The sequence below is a fragment of the Prionailurus viverrinus genome, chromosome D2 (genome assembly GCF_022837055.1).
Source record: "Prionailurus viverrinus isolate Anna chromosome D2, UM_Priviv_1.0, whole genome shotgun sequence".
NCBI classification, from domain to species: Eukaryota; Metazoa; Chordata; class Mammalia; order Carnivora; family Felidae; genus Prionailurus; species Prionailurus viverrinus.
Window position 1 is genome coordinate 80,984,639 of NC_062571.1, and position 24,942 is coordinate 81,009,580.

The window sequence follows — 24,942 nt, forward strand, 5'->3', positions numbered from 1 at the left end:
CTGTCTGTAAGTATGTTAATGAAGAATGAGAAATACAGTTCACGGTGCCCTTATTCAACTGGAGTATTTTCACACTTCTTTCAAGGCTCCTCATACGATGCCCATGATATGCTCATCGCTGGTTCACGTATAAATTTTTAGGTATTTGGGAAAACAAATACGGTACATTTGCTTTCCTTACAAAGCTTCCGGGTAGCGTGCACACAAAAAAGATGACTCACTAAAGTACTTATTTTCTGATGCGGTAATAACAATACATATTTTAAAACATAAAAGAATTTATCGTTTCTTCCAAATGGGCCACTTAAAAATGAAAAAAAGTAGATTTGGGTTTTTTTTATTATCTTCCTCTTAGAAACTGGACAAGTAATTTGCAAATACTCTAAGGCACAATTGATCTCTTAGTTGTAAGTCTTTCTCACAATGGTATCAGCATGACAAAAGTACATTCTGCCAGCCTCTACATCCAGTTTTTGAAGTTCTACTTCATAAAAGCAGGATATTGATACATTCATGTCTTGTGAATTATTCCTATCTTTTTAATTTGGTTTCCCTGGGCCTAAACCACCGGTCTACACAGTGACCGCTCAAAATTCAGTTCGAGAAGCCCTTTAATGATTAGTCTAATGCACTGAGTTGTAAAGATTTTTAAAACTCAGTAAGTACCGACTCAAGCTCTCTTTTTTTCCTGGTTACTGGAGCCCATCTTGACATCTAAGCTGGAAATGAATGATCTTTCAACAACACGCCAGGGATTTTGCTAAGGTCATATTCAATCATTCATTAGGCTTCTTCCCCCTCGCTTTTCAGAGTTCTATTGTGAAGCTGGTTTTATTCAGCATTTATGTAGCCTGTGGGCTTGGGTGTTTGCTTAATGTTGAGTTTCATTTCTATGCCCCTAACATAGGAATCCATCAATTGACCAAAGAATTTCAAACTATTCTTTTACTTTTCTAACAAATTGCATGGTGTGTATGATGAATAAATTAGCATTAATTTTCTTCCATTAACTGTTAATAAAACATGCTCCTGTGCTCCCCCTTCTTCTAAGGACATCTCTGTTTCCTGCCTAACAGAGAAATGACAAGGGTTTCCTAATTTTTTCCCACTAAGCAATTGTCCTTCAACCTAGCTTGCTTCTCGTCTCCCACAATCAAGCTCTAGGTCATGGGCAGCCTCCTTCCAGTGAAGTGTACTAGACAAGACTCCTTTCAGAGCCCATCAACACCCCCCCCCACACACACACACACACACACAAATAGCTAAAGAGGTTTTACTACTGTGGAACACAAGACACTTGGTCCCTTGCTTTCAAAGCAGAAAGCTGTCTCTGGAGCACGTACACTCTAGTTCACAGTGCCAAAAACAGGAAATCAAACCCAGGTCTCCCCACAGCAGAATGCCGGCCTGGAGCGCAACGGATTTTTCACATTTGTGGAGATTTTCATCAGGGGCTACCAGACACATACACACGTGTGTAAATATATAAAATAAAATTATTTAAGAAAACATACATCAAAGTCTATTGACACAGGCAGGGATACTCTCTTTGCATATCAATTTAAGGAAAATTATTTCAAAGGCTATAGGCTAACACAGGTTTCTTAAAAATTAAAGCTTCTATTATACTCGGGATGAATGTAAATTAACATATATATATATATATATATATATATATATATATATATACACACACACACACACACTACATTACTACATCACAGTATCACAGAAAATTTAAAATAATAGTAGTGAACTGAAAACATATCATTCATTGCAAACACTAAACGTTTTTCGTATAGGTTTACCTCCCTTCTTTCCCCCAAATAACAGAAAATCGCATCCACACCGCAGACGAAGAAGAAAGGAAGATCTGCTGCTAGTACAATGAGGAGGGGGGAGGGGGATCATTCAGGGACAGTTGTGCTATCTTAAAATGGCTTCAGTCAAGCTGCCAAGAGTAGTGTCGGGGTTGATTCTCATCTGCATAAACGCCACTCCCAAAAAGCAACTCTAACTCGTGCACCTGGCTTAAAGCAAAACGTTCTGAAAACTTTCGACTTGTTCATCGGTGTAACCGGCCCATTGGGCCTCAAACCCCTTCGGACCGGCCCGCGCGCCTCCTGAGCACAGAAGCGCCGGCTACTGAGGCTGTAACGTCCTAATGAGAAGCAACGAAGCTGTGCAGGCTCCAGAGAGAAGCTTCGTTTGCATTTCAAACAAGTTTCCTCAAAATAAGAGCGTCTTTTGATGAAATAAAGTGGCAATTCCAACTTCTCATCCAGAGAAACCAGCGCTCACCACAGAACTGACCGCTCCCTTTCGAAACCGCTTTTCTTCCGGGTCCCCACACGGTCACGTGACATAACAGACCGCCGTGCAAGAGTTACGTGTTTGCGGCCGGTTTTGGTAACTTGGGGGCACCTGCGGGTCTGGTCTTTGAAGTGTGGTGTTATTTGGAAACACGAATTGACTGTTAGCATTCTGGTACCCTCCATCTGTTCTCACTGCAATCTCTGGGGGGCTGGCTTCCGGCATGATTCGCTGACAGGGAGAGATGACAAATCCCTTCTCCTAACCTTAGCCACAGCTCCAAGGTCCCCCCAAATGCTTCATCTTTGCAAATGGGAGCGAATGGGTGGTACCACCACCACCGCCGCCCCCAACCGAGGGTGACTCGAGGAGCTTTTCAACGGAGACCCGCTCGGTGGGTTTGATCAGTGAATCAAACCCCATGTCTCCGTCTGGCGGCACGGAGAGCCCAGTCTGTCAGAGCAGTGCTTTAAAACAGCACACGTAGCCGCGCAAAATTCTGAAAAAGTGCTTCGGTCCTATTGTCACATTTGACATCAAGAAAGAGAAATACGAAAACACAACAAAGACCAAGCCTCCTCGGTAAATGATAAACCATGTTTCCGTGGGTTAAGATCCCATGCCTAGTTTGTAAAATCAACACGAGTTTTTCACAAGTTTAAATCACATACATTTTGAAGGAACTTCTCAGCCACTCCGGTTAAAAATGAGAGCTTTTCAAACAATCGGATTTGTGTCGAAAGCTTATGTAAATGTCTGCGGTCATCTCGTGCCAGGCAGGTAGCAACCTTAATGGCTGGTGAACGTGGATCTAAACCAAAGCCCTCTGCCCTCCACCCCGCCCCCACCCCACTCAGGGACAAAATAGAGAGAGACAGGGTTGTGATGCCAGACTCGCTCGTTACCGGATGAACGTGCGCCAAACAAACAAAATCCCCACAGACCCAAATAGCTGAAAATCATCAAAAACTGTGTCGCTTTCAAATTTGTGTAGCGGCCCCCGTATTAAAGTATTAGCCCAAATGCAACGATGGCGTCACGTGGTCACGTTATCTCCTCAAAAACGTTAATAAATACACTGTTTCTCTTGCTAACCGGCCCTAACTGGAACATCTTTGTCCCCGCGTCCCCGGGGGCTTCTAGGTACACATCCAGCTCACACCCCCCTTCGCAGAAGGGTCTGTCACGACAAAAGGGAGGTGGGGGAAAGTGACGAAGGGCGGACGGCTCGCCGGCTCCGGCCCACAGACCAGCACGGGCACCAGAAAGGAGGGGCAGAGCTCCTGAAAATCCTACTTAACTTCCCTGGCAGCGTCTTCTCCAGACCAGTCCTGGTTCCCTCACTGAACCGCAACTGCCATTAAGAGAGAGCCTTACTTAGCACCTGGGAAGCAGAATATGCCGGGGGAACGGCCAGGGGAACAGTCAGACCCAAAGAATCCCGGCTCCACCCTGTACTCGTCCTTCCAGTGGAGACAGGCGTAAGTTACACACACCTTCGGAAGATATCGGGAGGATTCGCTGATTTAATACGATAATGTAACGTAACGTAACTTAACACGGAGCCAGCAGATAACAGTATCTGTTAGTTGTCTTTTCTACTTCCTGTTTTTCCCTCAAAGCAGGTAAAAAAAAAAAAAAAAAAAAAAAAAAAAGCCCATCGGCGGCAACAAACAAGCTCAATAAATATTTCCTGATCAACTCACACATGTATCTGACTTTAATTGCATACACGAAAACTAGGGGACTTTCCCGGGTATTAAATAATTTTTTTTTTTAAATAACCACCATTCAACCCCAAACAGTAAGTATACCTATGATGTTTCACAAACAGTCTAATAAAACACGAAGAAGGCTGGTGTTTATGACCCTGGCCCTGGAGTCGTTTCACCCAATCTGAACAAGCAGTTCCATTCGATTCGACTTCGCCAAGGCACAAAAACCAAGAGCACGTGCTTTCTGTAAATTCATTTACTGCGTTAAAGTTTTTAACTGTTCAGCAGTTACAGAAAAGTTTTAATCGAAGAGAAAAAGATTTACATTCCAAGTACAAAAGAAAACCTGACATGATTCTCGGTTGGTCTCTAAAACTCAACCACCCCCGTGAGCGCGTATCTTTACCGACCCTTCGTATCCATTCAACACGTGCACATCCTGCGGTACTTACTAAGCACGTATTTGCACGTGCATTTTCTGTGTCAGGGCTACTTTGATGTGGAGCTTCGTAACAAAGCTAACTGAATTTGTCCAGTGAAAAGTCTCACGTTTTTTGGAAAACCAAAGCTGTTACACTGTTTCCAGATCTGCCTCCAAAGCTGAACGTGGGTGTTGGCAGCTCTTCAAAAAGTTCAAACCCTGTCAGACAAGATTAAAATATTTTTAATAGGGGCTGAGTCCCACAGCGAAGGGAAGTCTGTATTAACGAGGTACCCGCGAACCTTTCGCGAAACTCTGATTCCAGACTCCAAGTCGTGACTGAATTTCACGTGGTAAATTTTCAATCCCCCTGCGTGCGTCCCCACTGACGCTTTAAACTGAGCAAGCAGCAGACAAGACCGAAGTCAACCGGCAGGAAAGAGGCTTTCCCTCCTCCCTCCCTTCCCCCACTTCTGGTCTCTTCTCTCTCAGACTCTGTATCTCCCTCCGTCTACCGCGGCACCTCGCACACGAAGGAGCCACCGTGTGCGGAGACGATCCCAGGGAGCGGGGAACGGTTCTGGGAGCTTCCTCTGTAGCGACTTAACCCACACCACACACGCCGAAGTATTTAACACCGAAGGGTCAAACAACATGGAAGTGAAAAGGCGTCTGTAGACGATGAAAAAGTTCTGGAGGGGGAGGGCGGTGATGGCTGAACAACAATGGCAACGTACTCCCTCAATGTCACAGAGCAGTACACTTCAAAAGGGTTAAATGGCGAATCTTACCTTCCACGCGCTTTACCACAACAAAAAGAGTGTGTAACCAAAGATCAAGACCCAAACTGAACTAAGAATCTGGGAAGAAAAGGAAGTACGAATTTCCAAGGAAGCACCGTGTGGTTTTTAAATTAACATGGATTCAAAAGTCAGGGGTTCAAGTCCCAGCTCGACCACTTTACGAGGTGAAAGATAGGCTTACCAGGATCCTCCTTTTCAAAGCAAGGAGGTTACAACATACCAGTGCCCCTACCTACCTCATAGTGATTTTGTAAAGATCAAAACGTGGCATTTTCCTGAACTACAAAATAAAATGGAAATTTAACATTTGGGGGCGCCTGGGTGGCTCAGTTGGTTAAGGCCTGACTTCGGCTCAGGTCATGATCTCATGGTTTGTGAGTTCGAGCCCCGTTCGGGCTCTGTGCTGACGGCTCAGAGCCCGGAGCCTGCTTTGGATTCTGGGTCTCCCTCGCTCTCTGCCCCTCCCCTGCTCATGCCCTCTCTCTCTCTCTCAAAAATAAACATTTTTAAAAAATGGAAATTTAACATTTTATTATTTTAAACCAGGACAAACAAGGCTGGGAAGTTAAACCAGGGTTTTCCTTCAGTGATAGGTCTATTGGTTTGGAGGGTCGATTTTTTTTTCCCTAGGAAAGGGTGGTGTCCGCATTTTCGAACTGCAGCTGAAATAGCTCTGATAAACAGAAAAAATATAACAGGATATATGTTATTGCATCAACTGGCCTCTTGTACTTGGTTTCATTGTGCATTCTAACTCACATTCTTAATCAAACTGCACCAAATTTTAACAAATGACCATATATTAAAATGCTCATTAAAACTGATCATAAGAAAGCTTTTCCAAAGAAGGACAGGCCTCTAAATGGAGCCACTGTGCTGGATATACAGGCACAAAATCTATCTGTTTTCTGAAATTTTACACAGGCTTAAAATACTTCATAATAAAAACTTGGAGAAAATGGAGAGGTCTGTGTGAATTTTCCAGGACTAATCTTTTAACTCCTTAAACTAACCATACAGAATTGAAGTGATCACATTTTAATAGATACTACACCAAAATCTTAAGAAGTGGTTGTATTCCAGTGATAGGTTTGTTGTTGTTGTTTTGTTTTTGTTTTTAATTTAGGAGAGAGAGCACGTGTGAGTGCACGTGGGGGGGAGGGGGGGGAGGCAGAGGGAAAGAATCTTAAGCAGGCTTCGCTCTCAATGTGGAGCCCGACGTGGGGCTCAGGATCGTGACCTGAGCCAAAATCAAGAGTCAGAAGCTCAACCGACCGAGCCACCCAGGCACCCCACTTTTAGTTATTTTAATCTATATGCTTATGTGTTGGGGTTATGGACATTTTTCAATCTTTTTCATAAGGAATTTAGATTACTTTTATGGTAAAATAGGTTTTCGGGAATGTTCTTAATTCAGTAGTTTTAAGAAAGTCCAGTTCCTTGGACATCAAATTTGAACACCCCAATATCTGGCAAATGATTCCGGTAATCCTCACCAAAACAAATGACAACATAAAATGTTTATATAGATATGGCTGTAAAGGAAAAGTACAAGATTTCAACAGTTTTATGAACATTTATGTTTCAGATAAGGAAAGAAGCAAAAAGTCTTTTCAACTTTTTTTTTTGTTTTGTTTTTTTGTTTTTTTTGGGACAGAGAGAGACAGAGCATGAACGGGGGAGGGGCAGAGAGAGAGGGAGACACAGAATGGGAAACAGGCTCCAGGCTCCGAGCCATCAGCCCAGAGCCCGACGCGGGGCTCGAACTCACGGACCGCGAGATCGTGACCTGGCTGAAGTCGGACGCTTAACCGACTGCGCCACCCAGGCGCCCCGCAAAAAGTCTTTAAAGACCGGTAAAGCAAGCTTCATTCTACGCAAAAGGGACCATGGGAGCCAATGTGAGAAGCTACTGCCAAGACCCTCAGCAGTGATACACGTGTTCTGTGAGTGTTCGGTGCCCAACTCCAAACACCATATTCTCAGAGACACATGGCTAAAAATGTCTTCGATTGTACATATTTAACATTTCCTGTTGTAACATTTTGCTTATTTAAATTCTGTATTAAGCTCTAAAACTGAACATAAGTTAAAGTGGTTCTCAGACACAGACATGATTTTAAGGACCCTTTACCAGGCTCAAGTCTGTTCCTCATTATCAAAGACAGACAAATAGGTTTTTGTCTGGTGGTTCCAGGGGTAAAAGAGAACACCTGTATTTAAGAACCGGGAAAGAAACTTGCCCTACACAGTGTTAACTTCGAGCATTTATTAAAACTGTCAAGCTTCTGGAACTGGGAAAGACTATGGAGACGGGGCCTCAACAGTTCTAAAGGAAACAAATTTAACGTGGAAGATAGTAAAATTAATGGCACGAAGTACAGGACAATAAATCACCTATAATTCTTGTTTTCCAGAGGCAGTAGTCATGAAACCACAGGCTCACATGTCAAGCCTCAAACACTTCAGGTTTGACATTATATAACGTGCCAAGGTCGCTGAATGCGCACAGAAAGACGCGTGTTAACCGTGCTCCCTCCCACCGCCTATTCCCTTACTAGCAAAAAAGAAAACAGACTCTAAGATACAGTGCGTGCAAAACAGTTATAAATTCATTTCCCATTAGCTCGGGACAACCGAGGTTCAAATTTAACAAAAATTTAGGAGCGTAGCATTTATTATTAATATTCCATCCTAGAAGTTCCTCTCATTTCTTCAAAAAACTCCATACTAATCTGAAAAAGGGACCGTGGGAAAAAAAAAAAAAAACAAGCAAACACTAGTTCTGGATTCTCAAGGTACTTTCCCAGAAGCACCTGTGCGCTGCATGAATGAATTGGCAGGTAGTATATTCCTTAAGATATGCAAGGAACAGTCTGCCAAAGCTCTCAAAATATTTGTGTATAGGTTATAGATTCTCGATTCTCACAAGATCCCCACTTGGTAGACACGGGACTAATTATACTTCCCTAATGGGGTGAAAAAGGTTCCTGTCTGGGAACCAAAACCATGAAAAAGGAAGAGATTTCCCCAAGAGTTCACAGGTCATATTTCTACTACAAAGTCCCTACCTTTTGTTTCTGTGCCCCGTTGAAAATAATTGTTCTACGTAAGCTGAAAAGAAGATAAATCCTAAATACCTGAATGACCATTAGCAAGACAAAGAAAGTATCGACAGAGTGAAAGCTCTCACCACGTAAGATGTTTACAAAATACGACTTGCATTTGTGCATCACCGGCTCCCAGCACACGAGCACAATGGAGCCCAATGGAGCCGGCACGGTACGCGTGCTCTCTGTCCGAGTCTCTAAGCGAGAGAGTAGGCAGCTTAATCAAGGAACTGAGGTTTCACAGGCTCATGTTAGCACAGCACCCAACTGCCAGGACTTCTTGGAAAATTTTGGAAAGGACTCTGGGTCTCTGGGTATTATTTCTTCGTCCTTTGCGTACACGGTTAAAAGAGAAGAGAAGCAGGCAATTCCCACAAATGGAAAAGTAAAGCCCTCAAACGCCAAGCGAAAGAAAACCTATTTAAGTACGTTAAACCTGAGGTAAGCACACGTTTAAACAACAGGTGACCATTTACCTTCACTGAATTCGTTTAGCAACTCCTCCTTGGTCCAATTACACGAGGTTATTAGGAAAAAGCCTTTGACGTTCAACACCCTGGAGAGGGATTTCACATATTGCTTCCTCTTCTCGATTGCACTGTCAGGATTAAGGCTTATGGCATCAAAAGTCCCCTTGTCAACACAAATATGAAATCCAGACAGCTCTGTGGAAAGATGCAAAAAGTCTTCTACCTATATTAAAAATCAACGTCTTTGTGAGAACGATTAACATACAGTTTTTACTGAATCTAAGTGACAATCTGTAAAAGGTCATAGCTAAAAGGACCAATTAATTATGATGGCGTTTTACATACAATAAGCATACTTCCGACTTTATAGCTAACTTTTATGTGCGTCATTCCAAGACCATTAAAGCTAAGATTGGTAAGAGAGACTGACAAGTGTTTCCCCGGACATTCCAAATCTCTACAAATTTGCAAACAAATCAAAGCCAGGTGTACTGCCTAATAACACCAGCACATTAACGAAGCTCGCAAGCCTGGCTGATGAAAAAGTTCTTTCTGTCAAAAAGCAGAATATTGGGGGGCACCTGGGTGGCTCAGTCGGTGAAGCATCCGACTCTTGATTTCGGCTCAGGTCATGAGCTCACAGTTCGTGAGTTCGAGCCCTGCACTGTCAGTGCAGAGCCTGCTTGGGATTCTCTCTCTCTCTCTCTCTCTCTCTCTCTCTCTCTCTGCCCCTTCCCCCTTCCCCTCACGTGCAGGCACATGAGTGCGCTCTCGCGTGCTCTCTCTCTCAAAATAAATAAACGTAAAAAAAAAAATATTTGACACATTCTTAAAGATGACAAAAAGTATGTGGCACTCAAACGGGTCATTAGAAGGAAGATGCCTTTTGGCTGATATCACTAGCTGTGTGGTGTAAACTTGGTAAATCAGAAGTTCTTTGGCCCTGACTCAGCAGCTCACAAAGGAACAAATGGACGTAAGGAACGGCTTGAAGCTTAAGGAACGAAGTGACTCTTTACACTGCCGTTACTTCACTTGATAAGCGTGCGCTTTGGGTTGTGAAAGTCCTACACGAGCACAGCACACTCATTCGCCATCGCCTCTGAATACGTGAGGAGCGTCTGACGTGGTGACCTGCCTCGGCTTCACTCAATAGTCACAATAATTGGCCAGCGGACTTAATTCTGCAAAGCTGCTTTGAAAAAGTAATCACCTCATGATTATTCACACAAACTTAATGCAGGAACCATAAATAGCATGTTACCGCAAACACTCTGATTTAAAAATGTGGATTTTGTTTCCTTGCGTCCGAACATGGGTTTTTTTCCCCTCCTCCCTCACACCAAAGTATTCGGGATCCCTGAAGCAAAAAATGACTACCATTCCTACGAGCTAAGTTTAGAGAAGCTCCTATCCGAAACGTCTGTATAAAAGTACTCATTCATTCAGTAAGTATTTCGTGAACACCTGTTCTCTTCGGGGACTTTCCAGTCACTGGGAACATAACAGTAAACGAAAAAGAAAAGGGACCCTGGATGAGAACACATCTTACGTTCTCTACATCCGATCTTAGCCAAAAGGCCGAGAAGCGCTATCTTATGTTCTCTAAAGAAACAGACAAGTAAATGAACTGAACAAATAATTCTAGATAAAGTGGCATGAAGACAATAAAAACAGAATGATGAAGACAGTGAGCGACTAGGAAGAGAAATGGTTTGGAAAACGCAGTAAAGAAAGACCCAAGAAGGTGATATTGGAGCACAGATCTGACTGATGAGAATGGGCCACGTAAGCTAAGATCTGAGACAAGAATATTCTAGGCAGAGAGCAGAAGGTGTAAAGACCGGAAAAGAACAGACTAGACATGTTTCAGGAGCAGAGAGCAAGCCAGCATGCCTGGAACACAGGTGATGAAAAGGAAAAGAGGGAAGAAACGAGGGGCTTCGCGAGGCGCGGTGGGGGGTTCAGATTCCACTCTCAAGGCGATGGGGAAGCCCTTAGAGACTTGTGAGCAAAGCAGCCACACGAGCTGGTATTTTAAAAGATCGCTCCGCTTGACCTGTGGTCGTGGACGGTGGCGTGGCAAGAGCGGCAACGGGGAGGCCGAGTAAGAGGCCACTGCAGCCACACAGGCAAGAAACGATGGAGCCTGGACTCGGGAGAGAACGGTGGAGATAGCAAGCAACGGTCACCTGCCTGATAGACTCTGAAGATAAAACCAAGAGAATTAGAAGCCACACTTAAAGGAGAGAGAAGAATCAAGGATAACTCCTCGGGTCTGGGGTTAGTGCAAGAGGTGAATGGTAGTAGCAGTAATAGAAATGGAAACTCAGGGTTTCGTTTCAGACTAAATGAAGGACTATTAGCTATCCAGGCAAAAGCATAAAAGAGGCAAGATCAAATTTTTTGATCTAGGTAATCCAAAGTTAGCTACGATCTGCGTTTGCAGACATGAAAGAACACACTTGCACACAAGAAAAGAGAAAATCACTTCCCCAAGCTGACTAGACTCAAAATTTTAATAGTTACTTAAAAATGTTTCAATTGGGATTATTTATAATGAACCCTCAATTTATGAGTTCAAAAGACATTGTCAACAAATAAATGTATTTTAGAAATGTTTAAAGTCTGTAACTTTTATTACAAATAAGTTATAGTAATATAATAGTTACCTTCAACTTAATGTTAGATAAACCTTCTTTCTCTATAATACTTCCAGAAAGCTGTATTGCAGAAGGAGAGTAATCAATTCCAGTAATATTAGAAAATCCAAATTTTGCCTAGAGACAGAGAAACAATTTTATACTTTAGTTTAAGATGAAGTTTTAACATACTGCTTTGCTTATGAATTATAATATTCCTTTAGGACCGGGACTGTTTTATTTAATAGATCAAGTGACATATACTATCCAATAATCTACACTGTTTAAATTTTATTGTAGATCTAAATAGAAACTAAGAGTCTGAATTTACATCAAATGACAATTCATCTGTTTTTACAGTATTTGATTTCAATTTCAAAAGAAAATTCATTCTCTCAAAGATTCATTCTCTCAAAGATCATGAGAATGTACATATGATATTTTTACCCTCAAGCAGAAAAATGTAACATTAACTTCTGATGTGGATATGCTCTAATTCACACATAAATCTGTCATTAATTTCACTGAACACAATTAAGTTATACAAATAAATAAAATGCATACGTAGTAAATTCTTGAAAAATTTTCCTTCGAGTGTGATTATAAATTATGCAATTCTACATCCAGCCATGTGATTATTCAACACCTTACACACGTACTTTTTTGTTTTTGAAATGTTTACAAAACACATGTGAGGGCAGGTATTAATATTCTCAAAGAATGAAGGCTCACTGGATCTGAGAGTTTTGAGCCTAAAGCTGTAGTCCCACTGCTTCCTAGCCTATGAATCCACCTAGGGTGTGTGAGCTTGTGGGAAAAGTATGATGGCGTCTGTTCCTCACCCCCACCCCTAACACTATGCTGAACATTTTTAGAACAATCAGACTCAAGGTCATTTCAAAGGAAACTTGGAGAAAAGCAGCTGAAAAGTACAGTGTAGTCTAAAATTCTCTTCCTGCTCTTCAATATTTACACAATTTCTTTCCTTCAAAACTTAACATATGCCAACACCATCCATTAAGATTCCCTAGACTTTTCAACACTAAGTGACTGATTCCTAAACTCTAGTAACATGTTGATTGTTTTGCACAGAATTTTGCAACCTTTGACTATTTTTCTTTTTAATCTAAAGGTCTTTGATGCCAACCTCCTACTCTTTTTGTTTGTTTTGGTTTGGTTTTTTTTTTTTTCAGTCTTTAGTTTTTTAATTTACATCCAAGTTAGTTAGCATATAGTGCAACAATGATTTCCGGAGTAGATTCCTTAATGCCCCTGACCCACCCAGTTAGCCCATCCCCCCTCCCAAATCCTCTCCAGCAACCCTCTGTTTGTTCTCCATATTTAAGTCTCTTATGTTTTGCCCCCTCCCTGTTTTTCTATTATTTTTGCTCCCCTTCTCTCATGTTCACCTGTTTTGTATCTTAAAGTCCTCATATGAGTGAAGTCATATGACATTTGTTTTTCTCTGACTAATAGCATAATACCCTCTAGTTCCATCTACGTTCTGGCAAATGACACCAATCTTCTGCTCTTAAAGCTGTCTCACTCCATACTCTTCGAGATCTTCATTTTCTCCCAGTTTCCCTCAATTCCTTCCCCATCAGGAACCCAGGATAATTCTATTAATAATTGACTCCTACCAGTTGCCTCTTCTCCCATGTCTGTTTGTTCTTATAACAGCACTTATAAAAATATCATATATAGACGTTTTAGGTTTTTAGAACAGTCATCCAAAACCTCAAACTATCTCCAACATTTTTCACATTTGGTTTCTGGTACTCAGAAGAAAATAGGCAGACATTCAAGGAAATAACAAAGGACCAGAAACCAAGGGGGAAAAACTGATATTAGAAAAAGACCCACAGGAGGGGCGCCTGGGTGGCTTAGTCGGTTAAACGTTAAACGTCCGACTTCCGCTCAGGTCATGATCTCGCGGTTTGTGAATTCGAGCCACAAACCCCGCGTCGGGCTCTGTGCTGACAGCTCAGTGCCTGGAGCCTGCTTCAGATTCTGTGTCTCCCTCTCTCTGCCCCTCTTCAGCTCATACTCTCTCTCTCTCTCTCGGTCTCTCTCTCAAAAATAAATAAACATTTTTAAAAAATGAACAATCAATCCCCAACATTATTTCAATAAAAATGTCAAAAAAAATAAAGATACCGTCTCCCCCAAATCAATCAATTCAACATTAACAGAATCAAGAAGAAAAATCCTCTAATCATCACAGTGGATATCAAAGAAAGCAGCTGATCAAATTCAACCCCCATTCATGATTAAAAACTAGGAATATAAAGGAACACCCTCAATCTGATAAAGACCATCTATAAAAACCTATAGCTGACATCATATTTAATAGTGAAAAATAGAAGCTTTTCTCTTATACTAGGCAGTGTTAACAAGGCTACCTGCCTTCATTCTATTCATTTCTATTCAACAATGTATTCAAGAGCACACAGCATTTCAGGGCGCCTCAGTGGCTCAGTCGGTTAAGTGTCCGACCCTTGATTTCAGCTCAGGTCATGATCTCATGGTTCATGTGATCGAGCCCCCCCATCAGGCTCTCCGCTGGCAGTGCAGAGCCTGCTTGGGATTCTCTCTCCCTCTCTCTCTCTGCCACTCCCCCACTTGAGTGCGCGCCCTCTCAAATAAAGAAATAAACAGACTACATAGCATTTCAATAAACAAGACATCAAAGTTGGAATTAAAGAAATAAAACTATATTACATTACTATATTTGAGAAAATCAAAAAGAATCTATAAATAAACTATTAGAATTAATTTCTGAATTACTGGATACAAAATTAATAGAAAAACCTGTCATTTTGTTTCTATTTCCTAGCAATGAACTGTTAGAAAATACATTTTACAAGCATAACAATAACAACTGCAACAACAAACATCTAAGGATCAACCCAAGAAAAGATATGGAAGACCCGTACAGAGAAAACTACAAAATATTACTGGTAGAATATAAACAGCTAAATAAATGGAGGAACATATCATGCTTGTGGACTCAGAGATTCAATACTGTTAAGGTCTAAATCCTCCCCAAATTCAATGCAATCCTAATCAAAATCCTATGATTTTTTTTTCCCCCAAAAGGTAATGAGTTTAAACTTTAAATAAATATGCATCCTCCCTGAATTAATCTGTAAATTCAGTGCAACCCTAATCAAAATGCCAGGTGTTCTTTTTTTTCCTGAAAAGTGACAAGATTATTCTAAAATTTAAATGAATATGGAAAAAGCTAACTAACAACAGCCAAGACAACAATGGAAAAGAGATCAGTGTTGGAGAATTGACATCAACCAAACATGAAATCAGGACAGCAAGGCACTGGCATATAAGCAAACAGTCTCAAAGGAATAAAACAGAGGATCCAGCAACAGACCCAAGCACACACCACTATATGGCTTATAACAGAACTGCCGGGGGGGAAAGGATGGACATTTCAATACAGGGTCCTGGGTTACCTGGATAATCACGAGGAAAAAAATAAACCTCAACCTTTACCTCACAACATATACAACAATTGATCAGAACCTAAATGTGAAGAAAACAATAAAGCTTTTAGAAGAACACACAGGAAAATATCTTTATGACGCTGGGTAGGCAAGGTTTAATACACAATATTCAAAAACACTAACAATTTATTAAATTATATATTAAACTAGATGCACTAGATGAAGATATTGGCAATACAACGATCACATGCCCAAAATATATAAAGAACTCCTACAAATCAATAAGAAAATCACAGGCACCTCAATTTTAACATAAGCAAAAAACTTCAACAGGCATTTCACCAGAAGAATAGCCAAATGGCCAAAACGCGTATGAAAAGATGCTCAACATCTCTAGTCACCAGGAAATAATAAAACAATGAGATACCACTACACACCCCCGAGAATCACTGAAATCGTATAATTTCATAATCACTGTTATGTCATAATCATAATTGGATAATCACTGACAAGACCAGGTGCTAGCAAGAATGGACTTCTCACACACTCCAGTAGGAGCATAAACTAGTACAACCATTTTGGAAAACTGTTTAGCAGTATTGGTAACAATCCAGTACTAGAAACAGCCCAAATGTTTCTCCGTCTACGGGAGAACGAATGTATAAATGAATGAATGACTAAATAATTAAATTGTGGTATTTTCATAGAGTACAATGAAATGAACAGTGAAATACTGAAAGCCATGTCTGAAAAGAGGAACCTCACAAATCCAAGTTCAGCAGAAGCCAGATCAAAAAAAAATAAAGCGCATAACCGTATTACCATTTACATCATGCCAAAAACACGTAAAACTCAATGTAATGGACAAAGGACAGTTTTTTTCAAAAACTGATGGATGAAACAATTCAACAATCATATGCCAGAGAAAAAGAACCTCAACCAGTATCTCAAGCCTTACAGAAAAATTAACTCCAAAAGAATCACAGATCTAAACATAAGAGGTAAAACTTTAAACTTTCAGAAGACAACATAGGAGAATATCTGTGTGACCCTGGGTTAGGCCAAAAGTTCTTTATTATGACAACAAAAGCAATCCATGAGAAAAAAGTTAATAAACTTTTTTTTAAGCTTCATCAAAATCAAGAACTCCTACCCTTCCGAAGATACTATTAAGAGAATAAAAAAAAGGGGCGCCTGGGTGACTCAGTCAGTTGAGCATCCGTCTTCGGCTCAGGTCATGATCTCGCATTCATGGGTTCGAGTCCTACATCGGGCTCTGAGCTGACAGCCCAGAACCTGGAGCCTGCTTCAGATTCTGTGTCTCCCTCTCTCTCTCTGCCTCTATCCGTCTCTCTCTCTCTCTCTCTCTCTCTCTCTCAAAAAAATTAAAACGTTAAAAAAAGAATAAAGAAAGAAGTCAAAGAATGGGAGAAAACACTTAGAAACCACCTACCTGGCAAAGAACGTATATCCAGATTACATAAAGAATCCTCAAATCTTAACAGTAAGTAAACAAACAACCCAATTTAAAAATAGGCCAAAAACGTGGCACCCATTTCACCAAAGATACGCGAATGGCAAGTAAGTATGTGAAAAGGTGCTCAATATCCTTAGTTATTAGGGAAATGCTAATTCAAACCACAATGAGTAACCAGTACAGCTAATCTCAAAAGCAGCCTAACATACGATGATAGACATCAAAATAGTGGTTAACTTTAGAAGGGAATGGGGGTAAGGGGGGGGGGGGGGGGGCGGTGCACAAAGGGGCTACTTCTATGGAGCTAACAATGTTTTATTTCTTGATCAGGTTGGTGAGTTACACAAAGGGTTCATCTTGTAAAACCTATATACTTAATGAGCACTTTTCTACATAAATACATTTAATAAGTTCACATTAAAAAAGAAAGTAACTTCCCTTAAAAGACTACCTATCTAGGTGGCTTCACCAGTGAATTCTACCGGTTTTCTAATTATTTTTTTAAAGTTTTAACTTATTTATTTTGAGAGAGACAGAGAGAGAGAGGAAGAGAGAGAGAATGAATCAGGAAGGGGCTGAGAGAGATGGTAAGAGAGAAAATCCCAAGCAGGCTCTGTGCTGTCATTGCAGAGCCAGACACAGGGCTCGAACCAATGAATCATGAGATCATGACTCAAGCCAAAGTCAGACACTAACCAACTGAGCCACCCAGGCACCACTCTACCAAACATTTAAGGGGAAAAAGAGCACTAATCACTAATAAACTCCTTCAATAAACACATTTTTATTCAGTGATGCTGGCATAACCTGATACTAAAACTTAACAAGAACACTACAAAAAAGGAAAATTACCAAGACAATCTTTCTCATGGACAGAGCTGCAAAAATCCTAAACAAAATATTAACAAACTGAATCCAATAATATATACAAGTTGGGTTTCTTCCAGAGATGCACTTAACATTTGAAAATGATCAGTGTAATTCACCAACACGAATAGCCTAAAGAAGAAAACTCATATGATTATCTCAAAGAGATAAAGGGAAAACATTTGACAAATTACAAGATTCATGAGAAACACACACACACACACACACACTCTCTCTCTCACACTCACTCTCTTTTAGCAAAGGAGGAATAGGAGGAAACTTCTTTAATCTGGTACTAACTGATCTACAAAACAAATAACAAATTTACAAGCTAACATCATACCTAACAGTGAAATATTCAAAGTAATCTCTGAAAGGGGGAAAAAAAGACAAGGAAGTCTTCTATTACCACATCTTTTCAACATTCTACTAGAGGTCATAGACAGTGTGATAAGAGGAAAAAAGTTATAAAGGCTTGGAAAGGAAGAAATAAAACTGCCATTATTCACAGTCTGCATAATTATATAGTTAACCACTGAACAACACAGGGGTTAGGAGTGCTGACACCCCTCACAGTCAAAAACTCGCATTTAACTTTTGACTCCCACAAAACTTTACTAACAGCCTACTGTTGACTGGAAACCTTACAGATAACAGTCAACACATATTTTGTGCGTGTATCACACACTGTATTCTTACAATAAAGTAGGCTAAAGAAAAGAAAACGTTATTAAGAAAATCATAAGGAGGGGCATCTGGGTGGCTCAGTCAGTTAAGCATCCAGCTCTTGATTTCAACTCAGGTCATGATCTCATGGTTCATGAGTTCGAGCCCCTCATCGGGCTCCACGATGACAGCACGGAGCCTGCTCTCTCCCCCTCTCTCTCTGCCCCTCCCATGTTTGCACTCACTCGCTCTCTCAAAATAAATAAATAAACTTAAAAAAAAAAGAAAATTATAAGGAAAATACATTTACAGTACCGTATATATATTTATTAAAAAAAAAAAAAACACAAATGAGTGGGCCTACATAGTTCAAACCCATGTCGTTCAAGAGTCAACTGTATATGTGAAAAAATCTAAAAGAATCTACTTAAACTACTAGTTTCAAAGGATAAATCATTAGCCTTTACAAATAAACCATTAAAATCCAAAAGAATCTACAGGTAAACAAGGGAATGAATAAATAAAACTGCAATATAATTAAATACCATACAGCCCTTTCTTTCCGCCATCTTGGAACCTGTGGAGGCCCGCTGGGAGCAGGACTCCTAAAATGACAAATATGTCTGGAAGGCTGTGGTCCAAGGGTATTTTTGCTGGCTACAGGCAGGGTGTCCAGAACCACAGGGAGAACACAGCTCTTCTTAAAATCGAAGGTGTTTATGCTCGAAATGAAACTGAATTCTATCTAGGCAAGAGATGTGCTTACGTGTACAAAGCCAAGAACAACACAGTGACTCCTGGTGGCAAACCAAACAAAAGCAGAGCAACCTGGGGGAAAGTAACGTGCTCGTGGAAACAGTGGCATGATTCGTGCCAAATTCCGAAGGAACCTTCCTGCTAAAGCCATCGGCCACAGACTCCGTGCAATGCCGTACCCCTCCAGGATCTAAACTAACTGAAAAGTAAATAAACAAAGGTGTAGGCTTGTAACATCTTGTAAAAACAAACAAAAAAACTTCACACAGCAGTGAAAATGAATGTGCTACTCCTACCCGCAACTTGAGTGACTCTCACAGAACGTGTGGAAGACACTAGAAAGAATATATACCCGAGTCTTCCATTCATACATTCAGAAACAGGCAAACTGATCTTCTGATGTTAAAATGCTTTGTGATCAATGGTTACTTCTAGAAAGGAAGGAGGGAGTAATTTAGAAAGGACTGCCAGGGAGTTCAGGGGAGTTTCTAGAGTCTATAACACATTACCTCTTGACCAGGGTGATAGTTCATAGGTGACCATAGGTGCGTTCACTTTGTGATGATTCACTGAGCCACACACTTTTGATTTGTGCACTTTAACACATATATGCTACACCCTGATGTTTCAAAAACATTTACTATAAATTTTTCTAATCATAGTCCACTGCTTAGAACATTTTAATGGTGGGGGAAAACAAAAAACCATTTTAATGGTGGGGCGCCTGAGTAGCTCAGTTAAGCGTTCAATTCCTGATTTCGGCACAGGTCACAATCTCACAGTTTGTGGGATCCAGCCCCATGTCAGACTCTACACTGACAGTGTAGAGCCTGCTTGGGACTCTCTCTCTCCCTCCCTCTCTGCCCCTTCCCCACCAGCACTCCTTCTCCCAAAGTACATAAATATATAAAAATTAAAATGTTGGGGTGCCTGGGAGGCTCAGTTAGTTAAGCATCCGGCTTCAGCTCAGGTCATGATCTCACGGTTTGTGAGTTCAAGCCCCGTGTCAGGCTCTGTGCTGACAGCTTGCTCAGAGCCAGGAGCCTGCTCCAGATTCTGTCTCCCTTTCTCTCTGCCCTTCTCTCTCTCTCTCTCTCTCTCTCTCTCTCTCTCTCTCTCTTTCACTCACTCAAAAATAAATATTAGGGGCGCCTGGTGGCTCAGTCAGTTAAGCGTCCAACTTCAGCTCAGGTCAGGATCTCACGGTCCGTGAGTTTGAGCCCCGCATCGGGCTCTGGGCTGATGGCTCAGAGCCTGGAGCCTGCTTCCGATTCTGTGCCTCCCTCTCTCTCTGCCCCTCCCCCGTTCATGCTCTGTCTCTGTCTGAAAAATAAACGTTAAAAAAAAAAAAAAAAATTCAACAATAAACATTAAAAAAAATTGCTAATAAAAAAAAAAGTAAAATGTTAATGGCTCCCCATAGCCTAAAAGTAAAATCTAACCTATTAGGCATGACATGTATGGCTCCTACCTTTAACTTAATCCTCAACTCTGTCCATCTCGAACATACCTTTATATTCTAATGTACCAATTTATTTAGAGTCCCAGTACATGCTATGCTGCTTCAAACATTCACGTCTTCTTTTTTTGAGATTTTTTTTTTTTAAGCAATCTCCACACCCAACACGGGGCTCGAACTCCCAACCCCAAGATCAAGAGTTCTCATGCTCCACCAACTGAGCCACCCACGCACCCTCAAACCTTCATGCCTTTAAACATTGTTTCCATTGCTTGAAATTTTCTCTCTTACACCCCACCCACACTCACTACACTCTGCCTATGCAATTTCCATCCAGCTTGGGTATTAGCTCCTCCAAGACCCTTCCTACCCCTTCTCCCCAAAGCTAATCACTCTTTTCTACACACAGTTATCTAATATCGCACACGTCAAGCTACAGTGTTAAGGGTTTCTGTGTCCACCTATCCTCTACTAAACTAGAACAACTCAAGCACAAGGTCTACATTTTCAGGCTGCCAGTGCCCAGCACAAGCCTTGGCCCATGGAAGTCATTCAACAAATTTCACCATTGTGTATACACCCATACAAATTAAGACAGTAGAGCCATCTAAGAGGGGGTGTATTATCATTTCCACCATAGTACATGCCACAGCAATGAGCCCACTACAGGCACACAACGATCGTTTAGTTAGTAGTAGAACCTGTGCCCAAACTCAGTTCCACGGACAGAATACTCTTTTCAAACCATACGCTCACCTAAGATAAAGTATTTATGTCCTACCAGAAATGTAAAAAGGCTTCTTTCTTTCATACACACAGATCTCCAGAGTTTTGAGCTAGAAGAAACCAATTAAGATCACCTAGTCAAAAGTTTTCGGAAAGAACCTACACCCAGAGAAATTAAGTGGCTTGCTGAAGCTCAAGCTTAAGGCCAGAAGGGCCAAGACGAGCGCTCAGATGCCCTGCTTTCTCACAATCCACGCAGCCTCCTTCCGTACCACGTGACTCCTCAAAGAAGGTGCTACGGCTGCTCTGCTACTTTAGACTCGCATGGTTAATATCCTCATTCGCAAGATTTGTTTTTAATTTCATTTTAAAATTTGGCTTTAACACATGAATACTAAAAGTACCAACAAGTTCAACCAAGAAAACACCATTTCCAGTTCCAATATCAAGCACTGAAGCGTCCAATGGAATCTCGCGTTTTTGCATCCACCTTATTAGCCGATTCATACTCTCTTCTCCAAACCTATTAGAAACAGAGAATCCGTTACTCAGATACCAGAGGAATACAGAGCAAAGTTTACAACTAGATTCCATTTAAGCAGCTTATTCAATACGCTCAAGTAAGTCTTTGTTGAAAGTAAGAAGTAGCATCTGTGACTACTTAAACTTCACCTCTACTAGTACTTAGGAGAAAACACCCCCAATGGAATAGAATAGAATAGATGAAGTCAATATGCTACTTATTAATGTTTCTCTACATCAGCACTAACACTCGTGTATGGCTGAAAATTTCATCGCTTATTGAACAAGGACAATCACAGGATGACAGTAACTTCCTAATGCAGGTTTCCCCCCTCTAACCGCAAGTAGAACATTGCTATGAAATCTTTCCTGTGGCAAAATGGCACAAAGCAAAGAAGCAATTACCAGTAATTTATACGGTAAAATTTTGTGAGCATTCCCAGACCCCAAAAATAACCTCTCTTAGGCCTAATACCTTAAGACACATCTTGCTAACAGATGCACAAAATAAATCAAGAAAAAGCACAGACGCTCACAGACACTGTTCAAAGCTACGGCGGCTTGATGCTGGGATGCTGAGTATAGTTCCCGGGGAAGGAGCTTGGCAGCACAACTCTTGCTGCTAGGGGTGTGCACTGCCTCTCTAAGGGCTCACTGCAAGACAAACGGTGAATGCTAGTTTTGTTCTTCACCTTTTTGTGCAAAAGTAAAAAGCTTCAAGCACCTGAGTGGCTCAGTCGGTTAAGTGGCCAACTTCGGTTCAGGTCATGATCACATGGTTCGTGAGTTCAACCCGACGTCGGGCTCCGTGCTGACAGCTCAGAGCCCGGAGCCTGCTTCAGCTTCTGTGTCTCCCTCTCTCTCTGCCCCTCTCCCACTCATGTTGTCTCTTTCTCAAAAATAAATAAACATTAAAAAAAATTTTTTTTTTTTTTAAAGTAAAAATCTTCTGATTTCTTTCATGTACTTACAGGTACTAATGTAAGTCTTTCATAAAAGCCGAGGGGCATAATGTGCATTTTCAAAAAGCTGGGGGATACCTGCATAGTCATCCAATTTAAGTCTGGACCATTAAAAGTCGGAGAAGAGACTCTTTAAATCTACCCACTAAAGCTAGAATCAGTCCAAAGTTCCCAAGAATTTTAGGCTGTTTTCCTTTGGGGTAAACACTTAAAAGACACACACACACACACACACACACACACTCACTCACTCACTCACTCTTCTGAATCATAATTCCACTATTTTTTCTAACTCACCAGATTTCTCCTGTATCTCCATATTCTTGGAAAGTTTGCAGTTCTCTCTCATAGACAGCATCCCAACTATATAATCAAATGCAAAGCAAGATTCTTGAATTAAACTGCATTACGAATTAAATATGTTTCTAATACATCCTAAGTATTTATGACAGAAGGTTAAAACATTATTGTGTTATCAGGAAGTGCACATAGATCAACCCCTTAACATCCTCGTGTTAAAAGAACGAAAGAAAACAGACAAGCAGTGTAAGTTTACACTACAATACCTGACGTATTAAAAACTACTCACAGGTTTTACCTTTAAAAAGTATAAGCAAGTATTTGTTCCAGGATCCCTAAGTCCCAAACACAAGTCCAAAACTTGACTGTACAAAGTGTCATTACGGCACATTGCAGTCTAAAACATGCAGACACAAAGGTCTTCCATCAATACGCTGGTTACTCAAGAAGGAAATCACCAAACATAAGCTCTGCCTAAAAGTTACTTGTAAGTTTAAGATTTACTCCTTTTAAGTACAGTTCCCCGTCCTCATCACTTGCCTTCTCTTGCTACTTCATCTCCCTAGAATCGCCGCTCCCTCTTACCCCTTCAACTCAGCCCATCCTTACCTTCCTCTGTCATTCGTTCATCCATCTATTAATTCGTTCAGAATTACTGAACATCGATTTGGTCAGACCACTTTCTTCTACCCCAAGATGCCCCACCATCTCCTCGCTCTCTCCTCCGGTCACCCTTCACTCCCACCCTTTCCAGCTCCGACATCCCTACCCCATCCCCTAAGCCTTAACCGTGCTCCCCTTACCCTTCCCTATCCCCACTACCGTCGACCCCGCCTCCTCGCTCTTTCCCCAAGCCTGCCCCTCGGGTTCGAGACCCTTACGAGGCCTCCCCAAAAGCTTCGGAGAGCATTCCGCACCCCACGATCCCTTTACACAATGACCCCTTGAAATGCCCCTTAACCACCTACAGGGTGGCCCCTCGGGATTCCAGCCCATCAATCCCCCCGCCTTACCTTCCACGCGCCACGCCCCCAAGGTCCTCCCCATCTTCCGGGGCCCCATATCCCTCCCGGTCCCTTTCCCGGGGCCCAGCCCTGGCGGTGCCGCTCACGCTCCCCCGCGGTACGCCACACTCACTGCTCTCGAGTCCCCAGCGCCGACGGGGCAAAGCCATCCCCTCCGGGACTGCCCCCTCGGGACGGCGCCGCGGCCCCAGCGCAGCCGCCGCCACCGCCGCCGCCCGCGCCAGAGTTCATCCCGCTCCGCGACCCAGAGGGCCGTGGGGGCCGCCATAGAGACGAAGCACGGACAGAGCGGACTTGTGGACGGCGCCTCTAGGCGGCGGGAGGCCGCCCACTCTACTGCTCCCGGCTCGGCTCCTTCAGCTCTGTTCTGGTCTTGGGTGCGGGTTCCCACGACCAGGCGTGGAGAGACTGGGCCTCGCCTCCCTCTCTGCCCCCTCCAGCCAGAGTCAGATGCACCCCCTTTCTGAAGTGCCCGCCTAAGCGCCACCACATTTGGGGACTGCTGTTTGTAAGGGACTGTGAAAAAGAAACATACAAAGTGGAGTCGGTTTTGCTAACCTTCACCGACGCTTAACTAACCCAACTTAACTGCAGCTTCAGCCTCTCCTAGAGTGGAATTTTTTTTTTTTTTAAGATTTTATTTTTGAGTAACCTCTAGACCCAAAGTGGGGCTCAAACAACCCAGAGATCAAGAGTGGCCTGCTCTTCCGACTGAGCCGGCCAGGCACCCCTCTCAGGAGGGGAATTTTAAACCAATCAGTCTGGAATTTTCTGGTGGGCACTAGTGAGGTAATCCACCTGATAAGACCCCCTGCCTTCCCTTGAGGGAAGGTGACCTTGCCTGAAATAATGCACTTTTTAAATTATTATTATTTTATTGAAGTATAGTTGACAGTCAATGTTACATTAGTTTGAGAGGTTGAAATGATCCATTCGTAATTTACTAGTCCCACCTTCGGCCTGTAAAAACGTTCCATTTTGTACAACTCCGAGCTCCCTTCTACTTGCTACATGGGATGTTGCCTGATTCATGAATCATTGAATAAAGGCAATTAGATATTTAAAGTTACTCAGCTGTTTTTGGTTTGTTTGTTTGTTTTTAAACAGGACTATTCAAGGTATTGCATTTTGGAAAAAGGCTGCCAGTGGGAAAACCCCACTAAATAGGTGAGGCCAATATTGCTCACTGCAAAGGCACAAACCACCTCATGCATCCACGTCGTGGTCAGACGTGGAAAGTGGGTGGG

The 24,942-nt window shown here is 41.9% G+C and overlaps 1 protein-coding gene and 1 pseudogene across 4 annotated transcripts in view; one reads left to right on the top strand and one right to left on the bottom strand.

Annotated features, from left to right (window-relative positions):
* EEF1AKMT2 (EEF1A lysine methyltransferase 2) overlaps positions 1-23,950 on the bottom strand; it is a 38,354-nt gene extending 14,404 nt beyond the window's left edge. For 2 of the 4 annotated variants that reach the window (XM_047824352.1, XM_047824351.1), the window contains exons 1-5: positions 23,808-23,950; positions 22,668-22,733; positions 21,295-21,409; positions 11,505-11,612; positions 8,839-9,055 (exon numbers count right to left, since the gene is read on the bottom strand). In XM_047824352.1, the coding sequence (XP_047680308.1) occupies positions 8,839-9,055; positions 11,505-11,612; positions 21,295-21,409; positions 22,668-22,733; positions 23,808-23,926 (625 nt within the window). In that variant the 5' untranslated portion in view covers positions 23,927-23,950. Of the gene's footprint in view, positions 1-4,266; positions 4,669-8,838; positions 9,056-11,504; positions 11,613-21,294; positions 21,410-22,667; positions 22,734-23,807 lie in introns of those variants that run through there. The other 2 variants (XM_047824350.1, XM_047824349.1) reach the window with 2 other exon arrangements.
* Positions 18,565-18,895, top strand: LOC125147415 (60S ribosomal protein L35a-like; annotated as a pseudogene).
* Positions 23,951-24,942: the final 992 nt, after the last annotated feature.